The 21,015-nt window shown below is 39.7% G+C and overlaps 1 protein-coding gene across 1 annotated transcript in view; it reads right to left on the bottom strand.

Annotated features, from left to right (window-relative positions):
* Positions 1-19,774, bottom strand: part of Rgs22 (regulator of G-protein signaling 22) — a 99,287-nt gene extending 79,513 nt beyond the window's left edge. The window contains exons 1-3 of the mRNA XM_013012450.1: positions 19,750-19,774; positions 19,199-19,227; positions 11,375-11,437 (exon numbers count right to left, since the gene is read on the bottom strand). Of these exons, the coding sequence (XP_012867904.1) occupies positions 11,375-11,437; positions 19,199-19,227; positions 19,750-19,774 (117 nt within the window). The remainder of the gene's footprint in view (positions 1-11,374; positions 11,438-19,198; positions 19,228-19,749) is intronic.
* Between the last annotated feature and the right edge of the window lie 1,241 nt (positions 19,775-21,015).

Here is a 21,015-nt window from a genome sequence, read left to right as displayed (position 1 = left end):
CCCAAAAAAAAAGAAAAAGAAATTTTAAACTCAAATCCACTATCTCTAAGGAACACTTGATGTTTATATATGCACACACATTTTTACTTTTGTATGCTTAGTCATTTCCTCTTTTTTAGGAGCTCTAAATCCCTTGGCTAGAGGTATGTTAGATCCAATCACTCTTTCCCCATCAGTGAATTTATACCATAAGGTATCAATATAACCTAAAGAAAAAGTTTCTTTTGTATAAACATCTTACCTCTGTGATTCTTTGAATCTAGAGAAAAATATAAACCTTGTTTTTATGAAACCATGCTACCATCTTGGCAGTAGAAGAAGTGGATTACTAGGGAAGAATGAACAAAGAAGTAATACTCCCATTATCTGCTTTATTCCCAAGAATCATGAAAGCAAACAATTTCTTTTCCCCAAAAGGAGAAAACTAAGCACAATATGTTCTTCATTTAAAACTATTTCAACACCATTCCTCATACTGTGACAAAAAGGACTGCAAGAGAATAATATGTCTGAGCTTTTCTCAGTAATTACTAAATGCTGCCAACTTTTATTTAATGCTAACTAGATAGTATACAACAGTCAGGAGTCTTCAGCCTGTTAATAAATTCCAGTCTGTTAATAAATAGATCTTTGACTTCAGGTCAATCATTGAACACCTTTAGGCTTTTTTGTTTTGTTTTGTTTTTGTTGGTCATGGGGCTTGAACTCTGGGCCTGGGCACTGTCCATCAGCTCTTCAGCTCAAGGCTAGTACCCTACCACTTGAGCCACAGCGCGACTTCCGGTTTTTTCTGCTTATGTTTTGCTGAGGAATGAACCCAGGGCCCCATGCTGGTGAGGCAAGCATTCCACCACTGAGCCACCTTCCCAGCCCTACCTTTAGGCATTTAATCTGCTTAAGACCTAATTGGTAAGCTAGACACCAGTGGCTCACTCCTGTAAACCTATCTGCTCAGAAGACTGAACGTCACAGTTCAAAGCCAATCTGGATAAGAAAGTCTGTGAGACTCTCATCTCCAATTAATCAGCAAAAAGCCAGAAGTAGAACTGTGGCTGAAATGGTAGAATGCCATCCCTGAATGAAAAAGCTAAGGGTTAAGTATTCAGGCCCTGAGTTCAAGCTCTAATACCAGCATGAAAATCAAACAAAGAAGTTAATGTTCCTAATCCACAATCAGGTCCCTTTTCCAAAATATTCACTTATTTTAGAGTACCAAGTGAACAGACCACTCATTCATATAATTCATATATGTTTAATCAAATGGTAGACAAGATCAAACACTTCTCTATGGGTGTTCATTGCTTCTTTCAAGTTTTATTAAGGGATTTCTAGATACACGACAGTTATAATAAATGGCAGGATGTCACTGTAAGAAGGAGCTAGAAATATATAAAAATGTATTTGAATTAATATATCAAAATAATCTCTAAAATCTGTCTGCCTTTCTAAGGCATTTAAAATACATGGACAGGCCAAGGCCAGTGGTCAAGCCTGTAATCATAGCTACTCATTCTAAGCCAACCAGGACAAAAAAAAAAAAGGCTGACAGGCTTTATCTGCAATTAATCACCATAAAAAGCTAGATTGGATCCAGGCTGTAGTGGCTCACACCTATAATCCTAGCTACTCAGGAGGCTGAGATCTGAGAATTGCAGTTCAAAGCCAGCTCAGGTAGAGAAGCGCATGAAACCAATTAACCACTAAAAACCTGGAAGTGGAGCTGTGGCTCAAGTGGCAGAGCACTAGCCTTGAACATAAAAGCTCAGAGACAGTGCCCAGGCCCTGAGTTCAAGCCCCAGGACTGGCACCAAGAGTAAAATAAGAAAAAGAAAGAAAGAAAATAGCTAGAAAGCCGGGTGCCATTGGCTCCCAACCTGTAATCCTAACTACGCAGGAGCTGAGATCTGAGGATCACGGTTCAAAGCCAGCCCAGGCAGGAAAAGCCAAGAAACTCTTATCTTCAATAAACTACCAGAAAACCAGAAGTGGCACTGTGGCTCAAGTGGTAGAGCTCTAGTCTTGAGCTGAAGAGCTGAGGGACAGTGCTCAGGCCCAGAGTTCAAGTCCCATGACCAAAAACAAAAATCAAAACCAAAAAAAAAAAGTAGAGTTCAATGATTAAGTATGAATAATTATCTATAAATTGTGTAGTTGTCTTTAATAAGTAGATTTTTTTTGTCTCCTGTATCTGTCTGCTAAATATGGAACTCAAACAGGCATCTAAATTTCATAAATATCTGCAAACTATACTACTACTAGACTAAAGAGATAAAAGAGTGCTGCTCTCAGAGACCAAATTTATCTGGTTTGGGAAAAGGAAATAAATTAAATGTGGCAGAAAATGTATATCAAATATTAATAGGGTGGGGGAAGGAAGCACTATAATGTAAATGGCCATCTGGAACTGATTTCTTTTAGTTCTGAGAATCTACAGAACAAGTGAGCCAGTTTCATCTTTAATTTGTTGTTTTCCTTTCTTTTTCTTGTGCCTCCTACCCTCAAATATGGTAGCCAATGGAACACAAAGTTGTGATAATCCAAAGCAATGAATGTCCACTAACAATTCAATGGAAAAAGAAAAAATATCTTACTAATGAAGTAAAAAATACTTAGATTAAAAAAATTAGACAGACTGTAATATTTATTCTGAGCCCCTATAAAATGAATATATAACTATTTTGTGGTATTAATTAGTTCAGATACAGTTGGCAGAAATGACAGGAGACAATAACTAGCTTATGGAACATCTGTCATGGGCTGGGTATGTGATTGGCACCTTAAATGCACTATCTTGAACCATTCTACCTTCCTAAGGTAGTTTTCTACAGAAAATGAATGCTTGAGATGGCCAAGTAAAAAGCTATGGATTTAGAGCCATGACGTGCTAGATAAGGGCTCTAGAAATGAGTCTGTCTTGTCCAAAAGACAGCTCATCCCTGCTTCATTATATTGCCTCACATATAAGAAAACTAATGTGCATGTACTGAACAGTTTATGCTAGGCCTTGTGCTAAAGTATCAATTCCATGAAGTTAGTGGAGAGCAGAGATTCAAACATACAGTGTTTTTATTTCAAAGGCTACACTCTCATTAATTCAGATTTTTCTAGTAAAGGCACAGAGGCAGAAATGTGGCATCTATGGGTAACTCATATAAATTCAATGCAGTTGTAATCAAACTAGAATAGCTATAGATAGAAGAGTTTAACAGAGGAGAAAGAGTTGAAATAGGTTAAGATAGATAGGACCATCCTATAGCGGTTTATACACCATTTAAGAAGCAAAGGCTTACCAATGCTGAAGGTATCACAATGCCAGAACCATAGTAATGAAAACAGCATGGTGCTGACAAAAACAGACATGAAGACCAACAGAATAAAAGATCTAGAAATAAATCTATGCAGTTATAATATCTGTCAAAAGTAGTATTCTCAACAAGTAGTTCAAGGAAAACTGGATATCTACACAATATTGAAATTGAATGTCTCTCTGTCATTACCAGTATGCAAAGTGAATCAAGTATCTTAAGGTAAGACCTTAATCCCTGCCAGGGCAGGGAGGGGCAGAGGAGGAGGAGGAGGGAGAGAAGAAGAAATTAAGGAAGAAGAATAGAGAAAGTAGGATGCTGAAGTTGGTTAATAAAGAATGAATATTTATCAGGTGGATAAGGGAGAGAAAGAAATGCAGCAAAAGAAATTGCCATTGCAATTGGACATTTTAGTGAACTGTAAACAGTCTGGTATTAATTGTTTTAATTTTTCTTATATGTAAGTACTTGTATAGAGGGGTTTCATTTCAACATGTCAATTTATAAATATAATGTCACTATTAAATTTTAATATGTGAGAGGAAAAGATACAAGCTTAGAGAGAAAGGCACGAGACTGGTTCATCACGGACCTGGCATTCCACATCACCATCACCTAGGAACTTGTAAGAAATATCAACTCTTATGGCCTTCCCCCCAATCAGAAACTGGATGGGGCATAGTATTCTCACCTTTAACAAGCTGTAATTAAGTAATTCTAATGCACGCTTAACAGTTGAGATTCATTGCTTTAGAATGATGGTGAGGAATTATTAGCTAAAGAGAGGAGAGTCCACATTGAGACAAGCTCCAAAGTCCACATTCCATCTACTCCCTCATGCTGACTGTCCTGTGTACTCATGGTATATAAGCAGATGTCCATCTATGTTCCGAACTTGGAAGAAAGACCCTGCCATTTCATTATGATGTAAATTCCTGTTGCCTGCTTCAGAAGAGTATCTCCTACCATCAAATCCTTTGGTTTTACCATTTACCAAACTTCTAAATAAAAGACAGGGGGGAGGGAGACAGAACTGAATAATAGGAACTATTTTCTCCCAAAAGCTGAGTAGGCTGATTTAAACAATGCTCAGGTTTTAATCATATGATAGGGGGGAAAATCTTCAGTTTGCGCCTAAACCCACCCCTCCCTTTTCAGTATGTTGCAGCCTGCCCTTTCCCTTACTTAATTTCTTATTTCAAGGGTATCATTTTCCAAATGTTCTAAAATGAATTGGCTGAAGGTGGTGAAAGCTAACTTTGTAGTACTAGTTATCCATGTGCGAAAAATATTTTCACAGAAAAAGCAAGTGCATGAAAATATTTTTACCACAATAAATTGCTGGTTCCACATTTCTTTGAAAGGAGGAGGGAAAAAAACCTGTGAATAATTAGTGATGTGTTTAAACTGCCAGCCCAGCTACACTGAAACTTACTGGGTGCCAAATTATTTAGTTGAACAGTATTTAAATTAAAAACTAATGACTAGGTTAATTTAATACATGTTCATCTCCACTCTAGCTCTGTCTTTACTAATTGAGCTCCAAATCTATATTTTAAACATACATCCTTGTCAGTGAATAAAAACCATCTGACTAGTTAAATATAACGAGTCAGTTACCAATAACAACTTCTTTTAATCTGTGTTTATTGTCATTTTAGATGTTTAACTGTAACTGTTTAGTAGGCAGCCACCAATGAGTTGGAAGGAACAATGTGCCACACAAAATGTATAGAAAATGTCCTTAGTTAATAAAATGAGTTATGTTAAGTAATGAGTGTTTTACGTTGGAAGTACAAGATGTATCAAAACATTCTATATAACAATACTAAGAGTTACCTAGAACTCCATCAACACCTTTAAAAATCAATCTCTGTAAATCTCTGACTATTTGAAGTTTGGCAAGGGACTATCAAGCCCTCCATATCTTTTCCCCATCTCACTCATTTCCCCCATTTCTCTCTCCTCTTTCCCTCTCTGTCTCGCTCCTCTCTTTCTCTCTTCCTTCCAACTCCCTCACATCCCACAATCCATATAACATTTAACTCTTTCATAAAGCTGCAAGAAATTATAACTGTTTACAGATTTTTTTAAAAAGTGTGGAGAATCAGTCCAAAAAAAGAAGTTATGGTAAAATTCCAGAAGAACATAGCTAAGCATGGCCTGGCAAACACATGACTACCTATCCTTGCAAGGAGGGTATAGAACAGGCCACCCCTTCAGCTTCTGCAAACTATAAATGTCACAAACATTTGAAACCACCCACAGAGGACCAACCTAAATCTATGTGGGCTCCTCTACTCAATCCCACAACAGTCACTGAGCATAAAACACACAAAACAAAACCAAAAGGAAAAAAATATTTTCACACTATAGCACAGAAGAAAACTTAATAAGCAAGCACTTGTCCATAAAGAGTTGACAGGAAAAAAAAAAAAAACCTCCCAGACACCAAATGAAAACAATATCTGAATGTGAACTTGGCACAAGAACAAACAGAATGAAGTTACGAAAGCTAGGATTTGGAAAGTGCCATAATCATTTATAATAGCGGCAACTGTCCTGGATTCCCCTCATCAAAAAATAACATGGAGGCAGGCTACCAGCCATCAGTTTCTGGATCTTACAGTGTGTCCCAAGGGTGTGATCATGTAATGGAAAGAAATAGAGTAGAAGCCAGAAAGTCCGATTCCTAAGCCCATTTTTTACCACAACCCTTGTCACTACAGATGTGGAAAAGTTTTCTGAATCCTCAGAAATCTAGATAGCCTATATTTTATGTCTACATTCTCAAGTTTACATTGAAAATGGTTCTGGTGGGAGGTGGAGGTTGGAGAAGAGAGGAAGCAGGTGAAAAGATTAGAATGCTTTTTTGGTTATTTCAAGGAACTTACACGGAAAATGTGAAAACAAAAAGGGAAATTGTTCTATAATTTAGGGGAGGTGCAGAAAAAAAGAGATCTATGTTTGCTCAAGAAATTTATAATGTAACTCTGAGCAGACAATAAACAAAAAAGTAATCAAAATTTCTTTGCTTAGTTCAATTTCTGCACTACAGATAGGTAGAAAGATAATAGACACAGACAAGTGGACAAATAGATAATCTTCCACATAAAATATTCTTGTAAGGTGATTTCCTACTCTTTACGTGAATATCTCCAATCCCATGTTATTTACCTTTTTATAAACCAGCCCATCTTATAGTTTGAAAACTATCTTAAAAATCATAAATGTGGTTCCAGTTCTGCCTTCTACTTTCACATAATATGTTAACCAATCTCCCTCAATCAAGTCCTCAAATTATTTCAAAAGGCTGCTCTCTGTCATCCAGTCCCACGCCAGGCTCAACACTTAGACTTCTTTCAACCCTTCCTCAACTGACGTGGTTTCCTGAGTGTTCCCAGGCTGAAGCTCCCTGAATCTGCTTTGGCAGAGCAATTCTTAACATATGGCACCAAGAACAGAATGTTTTCTATGCTCTAGGCTAATACTTTTCTTGATCTTGACCATATCACTCTATTAATATACCCTAAAAATATATCAGCTTTGTTTGGTTTAGCTCACTTCATAATACATATCAGGATTAAAATAAGACCAGAGTAGTTATCACTTTCCTCCTCTGTTGCTAGTTTTGTAGACATCAGTAAATACAATGGGACAATCTAAACTTTCTGAGCCATGCAGCCCTAGGTGGACCCTACCATTTACTGAGTGACCCTAAACTGGAAAAATACTGGTTTTCTTACAATTTTTCATGCAAGTCTAATAAAAATAATTTTTAAAGTCAATGAGACACTTGTGTAGCACAGAACATTATCCTCTAGATTGACAACCATCTACCAATGCAATTAAAGAATGATTGCCAGTTATGTTTCAGGAATGAAAGATGAGATGGTCTAGTTAGTGAAAGGAAAGGAAAAAGAAACACTAGTTGGTAGTATTACCTCACTTCATAACAATTTTGTAAGGTACATTGTTTTCATATAGAATGAAGTAGAAGATTTAAGTGAGTGATGATTCTAAAAATCACATTGCTACTGAGTGGAAGGTCCAGAATCAAATACAGTTTTGTCTTACTCCTGGTAACTATGACATAGTTAGGGATAAACATAGGAGCTCCAAATGTGGTCAAGGTGGGGTAGGTGGGTTAGAAGAGACTGAAAAGAGTTTGCAGAGTGACATAAGGAGTATGAAGCTACAGATCAAGCTAGAAAGGTTATATGGAGGCCAAATTGCAGAGGGTCTTAAATTCCATACAAAGGAATGCGGAGTTCAATCTGTAGGCTATTAAGAATCAACCTCTACTGGTTATAGTTAGTGAACCAGTTCAAATATTTGAAAATGAATTTCACAGATAATGATAAGGGCTTTGGGGACAAAAAAAAGCAATATAAGCAAAGCATGTGTTGGGGATATTATTTTAGATAGGGTTGGGGAAAGGCTTTCTGAACAGAAGTGATCTAAGTCAGAGGGAAAGTGATACAAATATTTCACAGAAGAGCATTCCAGGCTAAAAACATTGAATATTCTTGGCATACTCATTTTTCAGAAACATGAAGAAGGCTAGTTAAGAAAAGAATTAACAAAGGAAAAGGGAAATAAAGATCATGAGATGGCAAGAGCCAGATCATATTGGATCCTGGAATTTATCTTTAGTATAATGAGAGGGTTTTGAGCACAGCAGGAAGTAACATGACTCAATTTATTATTTTTATAATTCTTTATTGAAATCATAATACACTAAATTTACAATACTCTAATATGCTAGTTTATAACTATCCAAAGAGAGAGCTTAGTTTGGCACATTTGTTCTCCGTAAACCCATTCTGGCTTCTAATTCTTCACTAAGTGCTCATAAACCAAACATTACAAATATGTTTCAAAATTGAGCCAGATACTTGGTTTGAGAATTCATCATTCCTTCTCTTTGCCCCTAATTTGTGTGTGTGTGTGTGTGTGTGTGTGTGTGTGTGTGTACCAGTTCTAGACCTTGAACTCAGCCTGGGCACTGTCCCTGAGCATTTTTGTTAAAGGTTATAAAGGCTAGTGTTCTATCACTTGAGCCAGAGCTACATTTCCTGCTTTTTGGTGGTTAATTGGAGATAAGAGTCTCACAGATTTTCATGCCCAGGCTTGGCTCTCAAGCTCCATCTTCCGATCTCAGTCTCCTGAGTAGCCAGGATTACAGGTGTGAGCCACCAGTACCCTGTTGCCCCAGTTTCTTTTTTGAAAGCCCTTGACAATATTTTCCTTTTTCCTGTCTAGTGGTATGGAGAATGAATAATAGGTTGGCTACATAGTAGATGCAAATGAATGTAGATACAAAAAGAACTAAAAATAAAAGGAGAGGAAGGGGGATAAAGACAGGAGTTGAAGAGGCAGAAAAGAGCCTGGAGGGGCTGCAGGGGATGCATGAAAGAGCCAAACTGTGAGTGTGTGTTGGGGAGAAATGAGAGCCATGACTCCATAGGGTTCAACAGTATCTCACTGCGGCTTGACCTAAAGCCTGGAAGAAAATAAACAAAAATAGTAATGCCTGTTTTGACTCGTTGGTAAGATTATGGCTGAATTTTTCACATAGTTTTTGTATGTTGTTACTATTATATTATTTCAATAATTTAAAATAGATACTTGAAAAAGAAAGGTAGGGCATGTATTTTCTGGAGCAAATCATACCAACTTGAGATCATTTCAAATCTTGAAACACTGAAATTTAAATGTGGACAAACTGAAATTTTAGACTGATATACAGATTTTTCTTTTAAACGTTTACAAAATATACTTCTTAGGGAGGAATAGTAGATCTTCCAGAACTAAAGAAGGTTGTATAATTTGGAAAAGAAAAGCTCTGGCAATTTTGAGATTGTGTGTGTGTGTGTGTGTGTGTGTGTGTGTGTTGAGATTGTGTGTGTGTGTGTGTGTGTGCGTGTGTATGTGTATGTGTGTGTGTGTATCCTGTGTATCAGGGCCTGGCTATCCTTGTATTCTTGAGTTTTGTACTCAAAGCTAACACTTTACCACTTAAGGCACAGCTCCACTTCCAGATTTTTGCGAGTTAATTGGAGCTAGGAGTCTCATGGACTTTTCTGCCCAAGCTGGCATTGAACTGTGATCCTTAGATTTCCAGTCTCCTGATTATCTAGGATTGCAGGTATGAGCCAATGGCATCTGGCACTTCCAGGTTTGTTTGTTTTTTAAAAAACGGAATGTTGGAAATTAAGAGTCAGACCCGATAAGGATCCTGAATATCCTGTAGTGTCCCTCAGATCTGTGTCTGGAAACAGAGGAGGTGACTTGGTATCAATCTAATCCTTATAACGACTAGCTTAGCTGTGCAAAACGGAAGAGAAAGTATAATTTCTTTAGGGAAGAAAAATCACCATACATGTGCACATATGTGTATGCAAAAACTAATAGGCAAGAAAATACAGGATAGTACTTACCCTTCAAAAGACACTGTTAAAAGATTAACATTTTATGGTCTACTCCTTTAAAAACTATTTATGGCTTCTTTATATTCCAAATGGACGGCAATATAGGAGGAGTTTGAACTCAGGACTTTGTATTTGCCAGGTAGGTGCTCTACAGTTTCAGTCATGCCCAAGTCATTGTATTCTAGTTATTTTTCAAATAGAATTTCATGTTTGTGTACAGACCAGCTTGGACCATGACTCTCCTATTTTATGTTTCCCACGCAGATAAAAAAACATATGTATGCCATCATGATTAGCTTTCTTTTTGGTTGGATATGGAGCTTGAACTCTGGGCCTGGGCACTGTCCCTCAGCTCTTCAGCTCAAAGCTAGTGCTCTACCACTTGAGTCACAGTGCCACTTCAAGTTTTCTGGTGGTTAACTGGAGATTAGAATCTCACAAACTTTCCTGCCCAGGCTGTTTTTCAACCATGATCCTCAGATCTCAGCCTCCAGAGTAGCTAAGATTATAGGCATGAACCATTGATGCCTGGGAAATGCTAGCTTTTTTCGGTTGAAATAGGGTATCACTAACCTTTTGCCACTACTAGTCTCAAACCACAATCCTCTCAATCTCTACCTCCCAAGTAACTCTTTATTACAATCATTGGCTGTGCCTGGCCCTAGTAAAACTTTTATTGAGAAAGGTTTTCATGTTTTTATAACATGTAATAAAAATGTTTTCTTTTCCTTAACTGCCATTTCTGATTAGCCTATAATTTACATACAACACAACAATATAAGCCCTTTTATAAACTCTCATGTTTCCCAAACTACTCTTTAATATTCTAGCCATCACTGCTAAGGCACAAACTTTATTAACTGGCATCTACCTGTGCTATATAAACAACAATGTTCTGAATCTTATTTGTCATCAATACAAATCCTAATTCCTCTAAATACAAATTCTCCTTTAATGTCAATTCAAGAGGATGACAGTTCTAAATGAGATTCAAACCCAAATGAAAAATTATTTTGGGGGGGGTAAGTCGTGGGGCTTGGGCGCTGTCCCTCGGCTCTTTAGCTCAAGGCGAGCCCTCTACTACTTAAGCCACAGCTCCACTTCCAGTTTTCTAGTGGTTTATTGGAGATAAGAGTCTCATAGACTTTGCCTGCCTGGGCTGGCTTTGAACCACGATCCTCAGATCTCAGCGTCCTGAGTAGCTAGGATTACAGGTGTGAGCCACCAGCGCCCGGCTCCAAATGAAAAATTCTATAAAAAGTTATAAATTTACCAAAATTCCTCAAGCAATCTTTTAGGAAAAATTATATTATTCCTGATAAATTTGTCTCATAAGGTAATTTTTTTTTATTGTTCATAGGGCTTGAACTCTGGGCCTGGGCCATGTCCCTTAGCTCATCAGCTCAAGGCAAGTGTTCTACCACTTTGAGCCACAATGCCACTTCCAGTTTTTTGATGGTTAATTGGAGATAAGAGTCTCGTGGACTTTCCTGTCCGGCTTTGAACCACGATCCTCAGATCTTAGTCTCCTGAGTAGCTAGGTTTACAGGTGTGAGCCTCTGGCACCTGGTAATTTAAGTGATTACAATATTTTGATTTGATAATATAGTTAATAGAACATACTAATACACTCACTGGAAGGCTTAGGAATTCATTAAAGTAGTCCACAAGGAAGTCATCTGTTGCCAAACAATCTTCCTGTAAAAAATATAAAATCACAATTTTATAATCAAGCTAAGATTTGTTTTTTAATGATTATTGTTCTCTAATTCTTCTATTGATGTGTTATCATGTAGATCTTCAAAGATTTTCTAGCCAACTTTGAATCTTCATTATAAACCTAACACAAGGGATACAGCCTCTGGAAGGAAGGAATTAGAAAACAGAATAGAACATACTCATAAGAGACTTTGCTGGCATAGTTAACCAGAAAACTAAGCACATGAAAAATGTAGCACAACACCGAAATGAAACTTCAACAAACACAAGATAATATCTGGAAGATATGTGTATTCATAAAAATGAGGCAAAGTCAATAAAGGCAGACACTTTGGTGGAAGTTAAAAGAAAGGTGAAAATATGAACTTCTTAATTGCTCATTCCCCTTAGGAATGAGATACAGTTTTCATAATCTGAGTCCTGCTTCCTTTTTGCAAAAGGAAATGTTGCCAGTATGTGTTCTAAGCATAGATTGTATACATTTTTTCCATAACTATCTCATCTACCAGCATAGCCACTTTTACAACTGGCAAAATCAAAAAGCTACTGCCAAGAACAAAATCTCTCTTCCAAATCATACAACACCTTATTTTATTAGTCACTGTTTCCATTGTGTCAAAAGCACATCATAGCACACTCTCTTGCATAGTATATGTGATTATTTTGTTATTCATAATTATACTTCAGTTTTGCAAATCTAACACAAAAGTTGACAACATGACACAATGCTATTATTTCCATATGGCTGGAGACTTCCTTTTTACAAATACTGGCCAATTTTTTAAAAAAATTATTAAAGTATAGTGCTATATAGAACATACTATTGTAAATGTATACCTACCTTGGAAAATATATTTTCACAGAAATTTTAAGTAACTGCAGTGTCAGGAGAAGAGAATTATAAACACAGGATTTATAAAGGAACTCAACTAAAACTCTCAACTGATCAACACAGGGTTTGGCTTACTAAAAATGTCAAATGTTGGAAACAATACAAACTAAGGATTTAATAAATCTAACACTACCTTAGGAATATATGCTCAAATAAAGTTCTGATTGGCAAAGATCTAATCAGAAGAAGACAGATATTCTGTGCAAACCATGAGGCTATTTACCTTTCAAAGTTACTTTAAGTCTCTGGACTATCTTTTGTGTGATACCCAGTTTCTGCTAACTCTTACAAGAAAACATCTGAATTTAATAAATATTTGTAGTATCTCTAAAATAGAAACCATTGTGTTACAATAGAGGAGCCAAATTTTACAGTACTGGCTAAGGGATCAAGAGTCTGAAGATGGGAAGGATAGGGTACATATTTGAAAATTAACAGTAGTAGGGGAGGAAATCCCTTCTTAGGCTCTTGCTTTTAGTGTAGGTCCTGGAGCTAAAACTCAGGGCCTGGGCCCACTGTCCTTGAGTTTCTTTTTCTTAAGGCTAGCACTCTACTACTTGAGCCACAGTGACACTTGTGGCTTTTTCTGAGTAGTTTATTGGAGCTAAAAGTCTCATGGACAACCTGGTTTGCAATGGTTTTGAACCGCAATCCTCAGATCTCAGCCTCCTGAGTGGGTAGGATTACAATTGCGAGCCCCTAGCACCCAGTCCTTCTTAGTTTTTGTAAAATATGTATTTTTATTAATTAATTAATTTTTTTTAATTTTTTTGTCAGATGTAGGGCTTGAACTCTGGGCCTGAGTGCTGTCCCTCAGCTCTTCAGCTCAAGTAGAGCACTCTACTGCTCTACCACTTCCGGCTTTCTCACGGTTAATTGGAGATAAGAATATCAAGGACTTTCCTGCCCGGGCTGGCTTTGAACCGTGATCCTCAGATCTCAGCCTCCTGAGTAGGAGTAGTAGGAGTAGCTAGGATTACAGGCATGAGCCACGGGCACCCAACTTATTTTTAATTTTAACATCATGTACAATGTGCATTTCATAGAACCTGTAGGTCCAAATCCTCCCTGGAATTTGACCAGCCACATTGACAAAATTTTCTAGAGAACCCTCAGACTCATACATCCATCTCCAGATGCTTTACACTCCCAAGAGACTCAAAGTCAATGAAGTATATATGATAAAGCACCTGCTTGAGGGTTTTGGGGGGGGGCTTTTTCTTTAGTCAATATAAACTTTAATGAAAAACACTAAGAATAATTAGTAGGAAGTGAAATAAAGGACATACATCACAAGTCCATTTTTATTGTTAAATTTAATAAATGTGGCCAGGCTCCCATGGCTCACGCCTATAATCCTAACTACTTGAGAAACTAAGATTTGAGGATCGTGGTTCAAAGCCAGCCCAGGCAGGAAAGTCCGTGAGACTCTTATCTCCAATAAACCACGAGAAAACTGGAAGGGGCACTATGGCTTAAGTGGTAGAGTGCTAACCTTGAGTTAAAGAGCTGAGGGACAGCACCCAGGCCTAGAGTTCAAGCCCCACAACTAACAACAACAACAAAAATTCAATAAACCTACCCTGTACAATTGCTATAGTTTACAAATGTTCACTGTCAATTTCTGAGCTCATCTTTCCAAGGGCTAATGGGTTCTAATGTGGCACTAGTAGCCCTTGGTCCTAACCCCTTGTTGATTTGCCAGTTCCTGGCATTTACTCATCTTCAGGCTTATACTTACATACAACCATGGGGACCTACTTTATTATTTCAATACATCACAATGGATATTTCTTTTCTAGAATTGTATTTTAATTTATCTCAATATGAAACACTGCCAGTTCTGTTGGCCTGAGCAGTTCCATCACAGTAAATAAGTGTAGAATCCTCTGGGCATTTCAACAGGAAGGTAGGCCCAAACTTCTCTAAATGAGAATTTTTCACTGCAGTTACTACAGCAATATGTTCAAATACCTTGTCACATCAATAGGCAGACAATCTTGCAAACCAACCAATATTTGATAAACCCTTTATTCCCAAAGCACTTCAATTTTTTTTTAAAAAAGAAAAGCTATGTTAAAGATTTTGATCTGAAAAAGTAACTCAGTTATTCTCATTAACTTCCCACAATCCAATGGCTAGGACACTTGAAATGAATAACCCATACTCAGATTTATTATTTCCAAATAACCAACAAACTGTGGATGGTGAAAGGTATAATCGAGAAAATTGAGTTACGGTCAGTTCCTCCATTATGTCATTCCGTAAACTTGAGTGCAAAATTTGCAACACATATTCTCTGCTGAATGATGCAATGGAAGGTGAAACACATCTTCAGAATTGAATATATTCTTGAAACCTGGTTTTTCATGTATTACAGGTGTGCGGTCTGTGAAAATGAAGTCAGCTTTTCCATTTTCAGTCCAAACTTCTTAAATTTCTTACTGAAAGAGGGTTAGGCAAAATAGTTTATATACTTTCACTAATTATGGCAGTTTCGTTTAAATTGGCTGGCTTATTTTGTTACACAATTTCTTCACAATTCTTTTTTTTTTTTTTGGGGTTTGAACTCTGGGCTTGGGTGCTATCCCTCAGCTCTTCAGCTCAAGGTGAGCACTCTACCACTTGAGCCACAGTGCCATTTCCAGTTCTAGTGGTTTATTGGAGATAAGAGTCTCATGGAGGGCTGGGAAGGTGGCTCAGTGGTAGAGCGCTTGCCTTGCATGCATGAGGCCCTGGGTTCGATTCCTCAGCACCATATAAGCAAAAAGAAAAAAGCCGGAAGTGGTGCTGTGGCTCAAGTGGTAGAGCACTAGCCTTGAGCTGAAGAACAGCGCCCAGGCCCACCCCCCCCCAAAAAAAAGAGTCTCATGGACTTTCCTTGCCTAGACTGGCTTTGAACTGTGATCCTCAGATCTCAGCCTCCTGAGTAGCTAGGATTACAAGAATGAGCCACCGGTGCCTGGCTCAGTTTCTTCACAATTCTAGAAGATGTAAGATATACAACAAAGATCTTACAAACAAGGAAGAGGAAATAAGATAAATACAAAAAAAAACACATTCCAAGAAAGAATATAGTACATACTACAAGAAAATTAGAATATAAAGTTTTCTCCAAGGGAAGGAAAGGAATTATCTGGCGGAAAGAAGAGACAGTGGAAACATGAAAATAGCATTTGAAATGTGTTCAAATGACCTCCAATTCTATATTTACAAATACAAAAGTCTATACAGAGTATAGAGCAAAATGTATGAACAAAGGTCAGAGAGACAAGCACAGGATAGTTGTCTTGGAAATGAAAGCAAAAATCAACTGGACGGGAACCTGAAGGAATTTTCTAGAATCATAGAAATGTTTTGTATGAGGACAAAAATTTGGATTACACAGATGCATACATTTGTCAAAATTTATCAAATGATATTTTCAAAAATATTTGTAGTACACTGTACATACATTTTACATCAACAAAATAACCAACTGATATTGAACATTAGCTCATGATACTCAATGAAGTATTATGGAGTAATATCAATGTTTATAACTTATTTTTTAGATGTATTAAAAAAAAAGTTGAAAGCCAGGTACCACTGGCTAACACCTATAATCCTAGCTACTCAGGAGACTACTGAGGATTGCAGTTTGAAGCCAGCCCAGGTAGAAAAGTCCATGAGACATTCATCTCTAATTAACTGACAAAAAGTCAAAAGTGGAGCTGTGGCTCTAATGGCAGAGCACTAGCCATCAGTGAAAGAGTAAAAAGTCCTTGAGTTCAAACCTAGTACAGGCACAATGAAAAGAAAAATTAAAGCTGATTAACCAGGTGCCATGGCCCATGCCTGCAACGCTAACAACTCAAGAGACTGAGATTTGGAGGACTGTTTTTCAAAGTAGAGGGTGTAATTTTTGGGTCGGGTCACAAACTAGTCTCTGAAGGAAGCTGCTCAGAGCGCCAAGGCAGTCTGGATGATGTTAGGTTGGAAAGGTTTTGTGGAGGAGATGAGCTAGGCCTGGAAAAATGTGCAAGATTGTGAAATGGATGAGGAAGGGCAACTGGGACAAAACTCGACAGCAAAGGCAGGAGCCAAGCAGGGTAGTTTGGCTGGAGCAGAAGGCATGTGGAAGTACTTTATAAGCCCAAAACAGGATGGATGTTGTATTTATCACAGAGAAAGTATTGGGGCAGCAAGCTAAAGAATGAAAAATTCTGGAAAAGTTTGAATGGCTTTACAGAAGTCCAGTTGGATCTCAAGTCCAGTTGTTAAGCTCTGTGAACTTTGACTTCCTTACCTGTAAAAAAATAACCACCTCTTAGGGTTGTTTTGAGATTGAATATTAGTATGTAGTCAACATTTACTAAATCCTAGCTATTAATATAAGCTCTATTCAGTCAAGTAACTGATGGGCAGATAGATAGATGAACAGATAATTTTGGAATTACTAGGAATTGAACTTAAGAGCCCCAGGCTTGCTAATCAAGTGCTCTTATCACTTGAGACATGCTCCCAAATCCTTTTGCTTTTAGTTTGCTTTTCAGTAATCTGTGCTTTTGCCCTAAGTGTTCTCAAACTGCAATTCTCCTCTCTCTGTCTCCAGGCAGAGATTAGAGACTACAGCTGGGATTCCAGGTATCTATAAGACATAATATATACAACACCACTTCTGGCTTAATATGAGTATTTTTGAAATCCTGATAGCCAGGATGACCAGAAAAGGAAAAAATCTCAAGGTAGACTGAGCAAAACAACCACATGTGATCTAATGAACTGATGCACAGAAACTTAGAGGTGGCAGAGGAAATATTGAAGACAAGAATATGAGAACTATTGTCAAAGTCCAAGCCCAGAAAGAGGGGCTTGAAATAAGAGAGTAGCTGCAAGGATGTAGAAAAAAATTTTTTTTGAGGTTCTAGGATTTAGGTTTGAACTTTGGTGCCTAAAATTTGCTAGGAAGGCTCTCTATTACCTCATCCATATCCTTGGCTCTTTCTGCCTTAGTTTTTTGGATAAGGCCTCCTGTTTTTGCTTAGGACTGGCTTCAGACATGATCCTTCTAGCTATATCTTCCCAATGCTGGGATTATAGGTGTGCAAAATTACACCTGGAGTATTTGGAAATGTTTTGCCTGGGCTTGCCTTGACCTGAGATCCTCCCAATCTGTGTTTCCTTAATTGCTAGGATTATAGGCATAAGCCACCATGTCAGGGCCTAAAAAAAGCTTACTAAGAAAGGAACTTCTAAAATGTTTGCACTTGGGAAATAGAAAAGGAAGAAAAGCTCTGGCTTGGGTAATTGAGTAGCTAGTGCCATCATTAACCAAAATAAGAGAAAGTGAAGGAAAGCAGCATTAGAGGTAGGAGAGGGAAGAAAGAAGTTCAGTGGGAGGGTGAAACAGAGGCATGCTAATGACAACGGCTAGGAATCCACTAGAAAGGCACAAGTGGCATCAAAGGTGATATCTGAGCTGTAAGTGGTCAATTTGGAATTCCTATGAAATGGGGGTGGCTGAAGTTAGAGGCACAAAGAGGAGCTCACCTACAGAAATCTTGTAAAACAGAAAACTGGACAAGATTGATAATTTCATGGGAAAAGAAAGAAAGCAGAAGAGGGGAATAAAAATGAGATGGAGATCGTAATATTAAAGAAACCAAGAAAGACAGGCTAATAGAGTTGCCCAGCTATCATGAGTTTGCTGATAAGGTCAGATGAAGCAGTAGCAATTGCAACCAATAAGAGGTGTATTGCTAAACCTCAACTTAAGTCCTAGGACCACTCAAAGAAATTTCTCATGAAACAGACCTTTCTCAACACAACCAGAAGATGCACGCGCACATTCACATACCTCATATATCTCTTACCTCATATCTTTCTTTCCCAGCAGTAGAACAGTCTGGAAAAGTGAAATTGGGAGCTGTCTATAAAGATGGATCTAATTCTCTCCCTCTCTCTCCTCTCCTCTCCTTTTTTTTCCTCTCCTCTCCTCTCTCTTTCCTTTCCTCTCCTCTCTCTCCTCTCTTCTTCCTCCTCCTCCACTCCCTTTCTCTCTCTGTCTCTGTCTCTCTCCTCCCTCTCTCTCTCCTGTATCTGTCTCTGTCTCTCTTTCTTCTCTCTCTCTCTGCCCTTGGTAGACTGTTAACTTCTTGAGACCCTCAGCATCCAAGACTGCTCTCTGAACACACATTCATTCTTTTTGTTGAACAAAAGGCAAAAGCAAAATCACATAATCAGCAAGAGGAGGAACAAGTGCTGGAGGACATAAGTAAACAACAAAATGCTTCTAAGCTCCTGGAATTCTCCTGGGACTTTAGTAGGCCTAGGCACCATTACTTCCTGTCTGGAATCTGCTATGAGTTCCTTACATAGACAGGGGGAGTGTAAAACAGAACCCACTCTAAAGGTAACACACCTAAGGATGATGTGTATATGTGACAAAATACCTGTAGAAGCCTGAACTGAGAACAATGTACAGAAAAAAATATAAAGTGATTGTAAATGAACCACAAACGACTCACTATTAACGCAATCTACGAATGTTTACTGCAACCAGGAACTGGAATGTGGCCTTGCCACAACAAAACCATGGAGATAAACCTATCTGGCCTGGAGACCATGAGTTTGGAAGACGCATTAGCTGAGATCTGTTGATAGAACGGTAACAATGATGAAAATCTACCATATAAATCAATTGCCCCTACCTAAAAATGTAGCTTTAAAGAGTGTGTGAAGGCCTCCTACACACCTTTTACTCATTTTAGCACAAGGAAAAACACAGAGCTTTCTTCTATGATCTAATATTTGCTATTTTTTTTAATAAAGGGAAAAAATAAGTATCCTCTCTAAATTGTACTTACAAAGTCTTCTTCAGTAATAACGGGTGGCTCTGAAACGAGATAAAACATGACATTATCTCACTGGAATCCGATTTCCTCTTAGATAAATGAGGTGATCTGGCCTTGCTCAGGACATTTCTGGGGCCCTGTCGGTTCCCTGCACGCTGTGGGTTCCCTGCACACTGTCCATCTGTTCCCTGCATTGTCCGTCGGTAACCTGCACACTGTCCATCGGTTCTCTGCATTGTCCGTCGGTTCCCTGCGTGGTCGGTCGGTTCCCTGCACACTGTCGGTGGGTTCCGTGCACACCGTCGGTCGGATCCCTGCACCGTGTCGGTGGGTTCCGTGCACACTGTCGGCGTGTTCCGTGCACGCCGGTAGGCTGGGACCTCCGGTGGAGGGGTTAACGGGGCGGCCAGGCTCCGTGCACTGCAGCTGCAGCGGGCCCGGCGCGCGGCGAGGCGGCGGCGGCGGCCTGGGTCAGGGGGAGCCTTCGTCCAAGGCCCCCGAGGCCTCCTCCGGGGTCGGGCGGGTGGGAGCCCCCGATGCGAGCCCGGACGGCGGGCACCTACCCGCGGAGAGCCGCCTCTCGGGCATGCCGCCTCCGGTGCGGGCCCGCGGGCCGTACGGACGCCGGCGCCGCCCGGCTGCCTTCTCCTACTCCGCCCGCGTGGCCGAGTTGCTATGGAGCCAGAACAATGCGGGCGCCGGCTCGCGCACCGCCGAGCTGCGGCGGTCCCGGCGAGCCTCTCCCGCCGCCCCCGGCTTTCCCCCACCCCACGAGGGGCCCCTGCACCCCCACCCCACGAGGGGCCCCTGCAGGCCCCGAACGCGCCGCCTTCAACGCTGAGCCGGGCCCGGGCTGAGGCTGCGGGGAGCCCGCTGGCCCTCTCCCTCCTGCCGTGCCCGACAGAAACGGCCAGCGGGCCTTGGGCTTTGTTCATTGCATTTATTATCCCTAGGTAGCTGGACGGAGGGGGTGCCAGTCAACAAACGGATGGTAAGGATAGTGAATCTGGATGGATACGGCCCCCGCCTCCTTCCCGGCCCTCCCCAACCCTCCCCACGCAGCTCCCGACGCCAGCTGGAAGGAGGGAACTGCCCCTGGGCTTCAGGGCCGGGTCTTCCCTCCGATGGGTGAGGCCTGATGGTCTTTCACCTTGGCTAAGCTTTAGGATTGAAGAGGTGACATCAGCCGAGATCACCACAGGAAAAAGCTAACAACGGAAGAGGTTACGTATGAAGGGTGCATTTGACAAACAACAAAAACTGGGAAATAAGTACATTTTCAGAAAAAGCCATGTATAACTCAAATGTCCAGTCTTAACCTTTTCCCTGGACCTCAAAGCAACCCCGAACGCGACGCCTGCTGTAAGGGCAATGCTCAATGAAAACTCCAAGAGGACACACATGGCCCTTTCTGTCTTCACACTGCCTCCATCTTCTGACATAACTCTCATGATCACCACAGTGAGCTCCTTCACCTACCAGCGACTCAACCAGAAAGCTGGAGTCTCCCCCTAAAATATCCTCTCCAAATCCCCATATTCACTTGAGCACTGGGTCCCGTCAATTATTAAAGTATTGCTGGGATTCCTCTCCACTTCCACTAGCAACCACAGGGCAGGCTCCCAGCCAATCTGTTGTGAAACCTCCCTAACTTCTCTCTCTTTGGGCCTTTGCTGCAAGTGGAGCTCCCCCTAAACCCATTATCCATGCTGAAAGCAGAATCGTCTATTAAACACAAATTCAATGTTACTAAAACTTACAATGCTTCCACATCTGTCCCACTAGGGGTCAACAGGTATGTGAATGCTTAAGCAAGGAGTATTAGGAGA

This window comes from Dipodomys ordii, unplaced genomic scaffold (genome assembly GCF_000151885.1).
Source record: "Dipodomys ordii isolate 6190 unplaced genomic scaffold, Dord_2.0 Scaffold17, whole genome shotgun sequence".
In the NCBI taxonomy this organism is placed as follows: domain Eukaryota; kingdom Metazoa; phylum Chordata; class Mammalia; order Rodentia; family Heteromyidae; genus Dipodomys; species Dipodomys ordii.
This window is presented reverse-complemented; position numbering and strand designations above follow the sequence as displayed.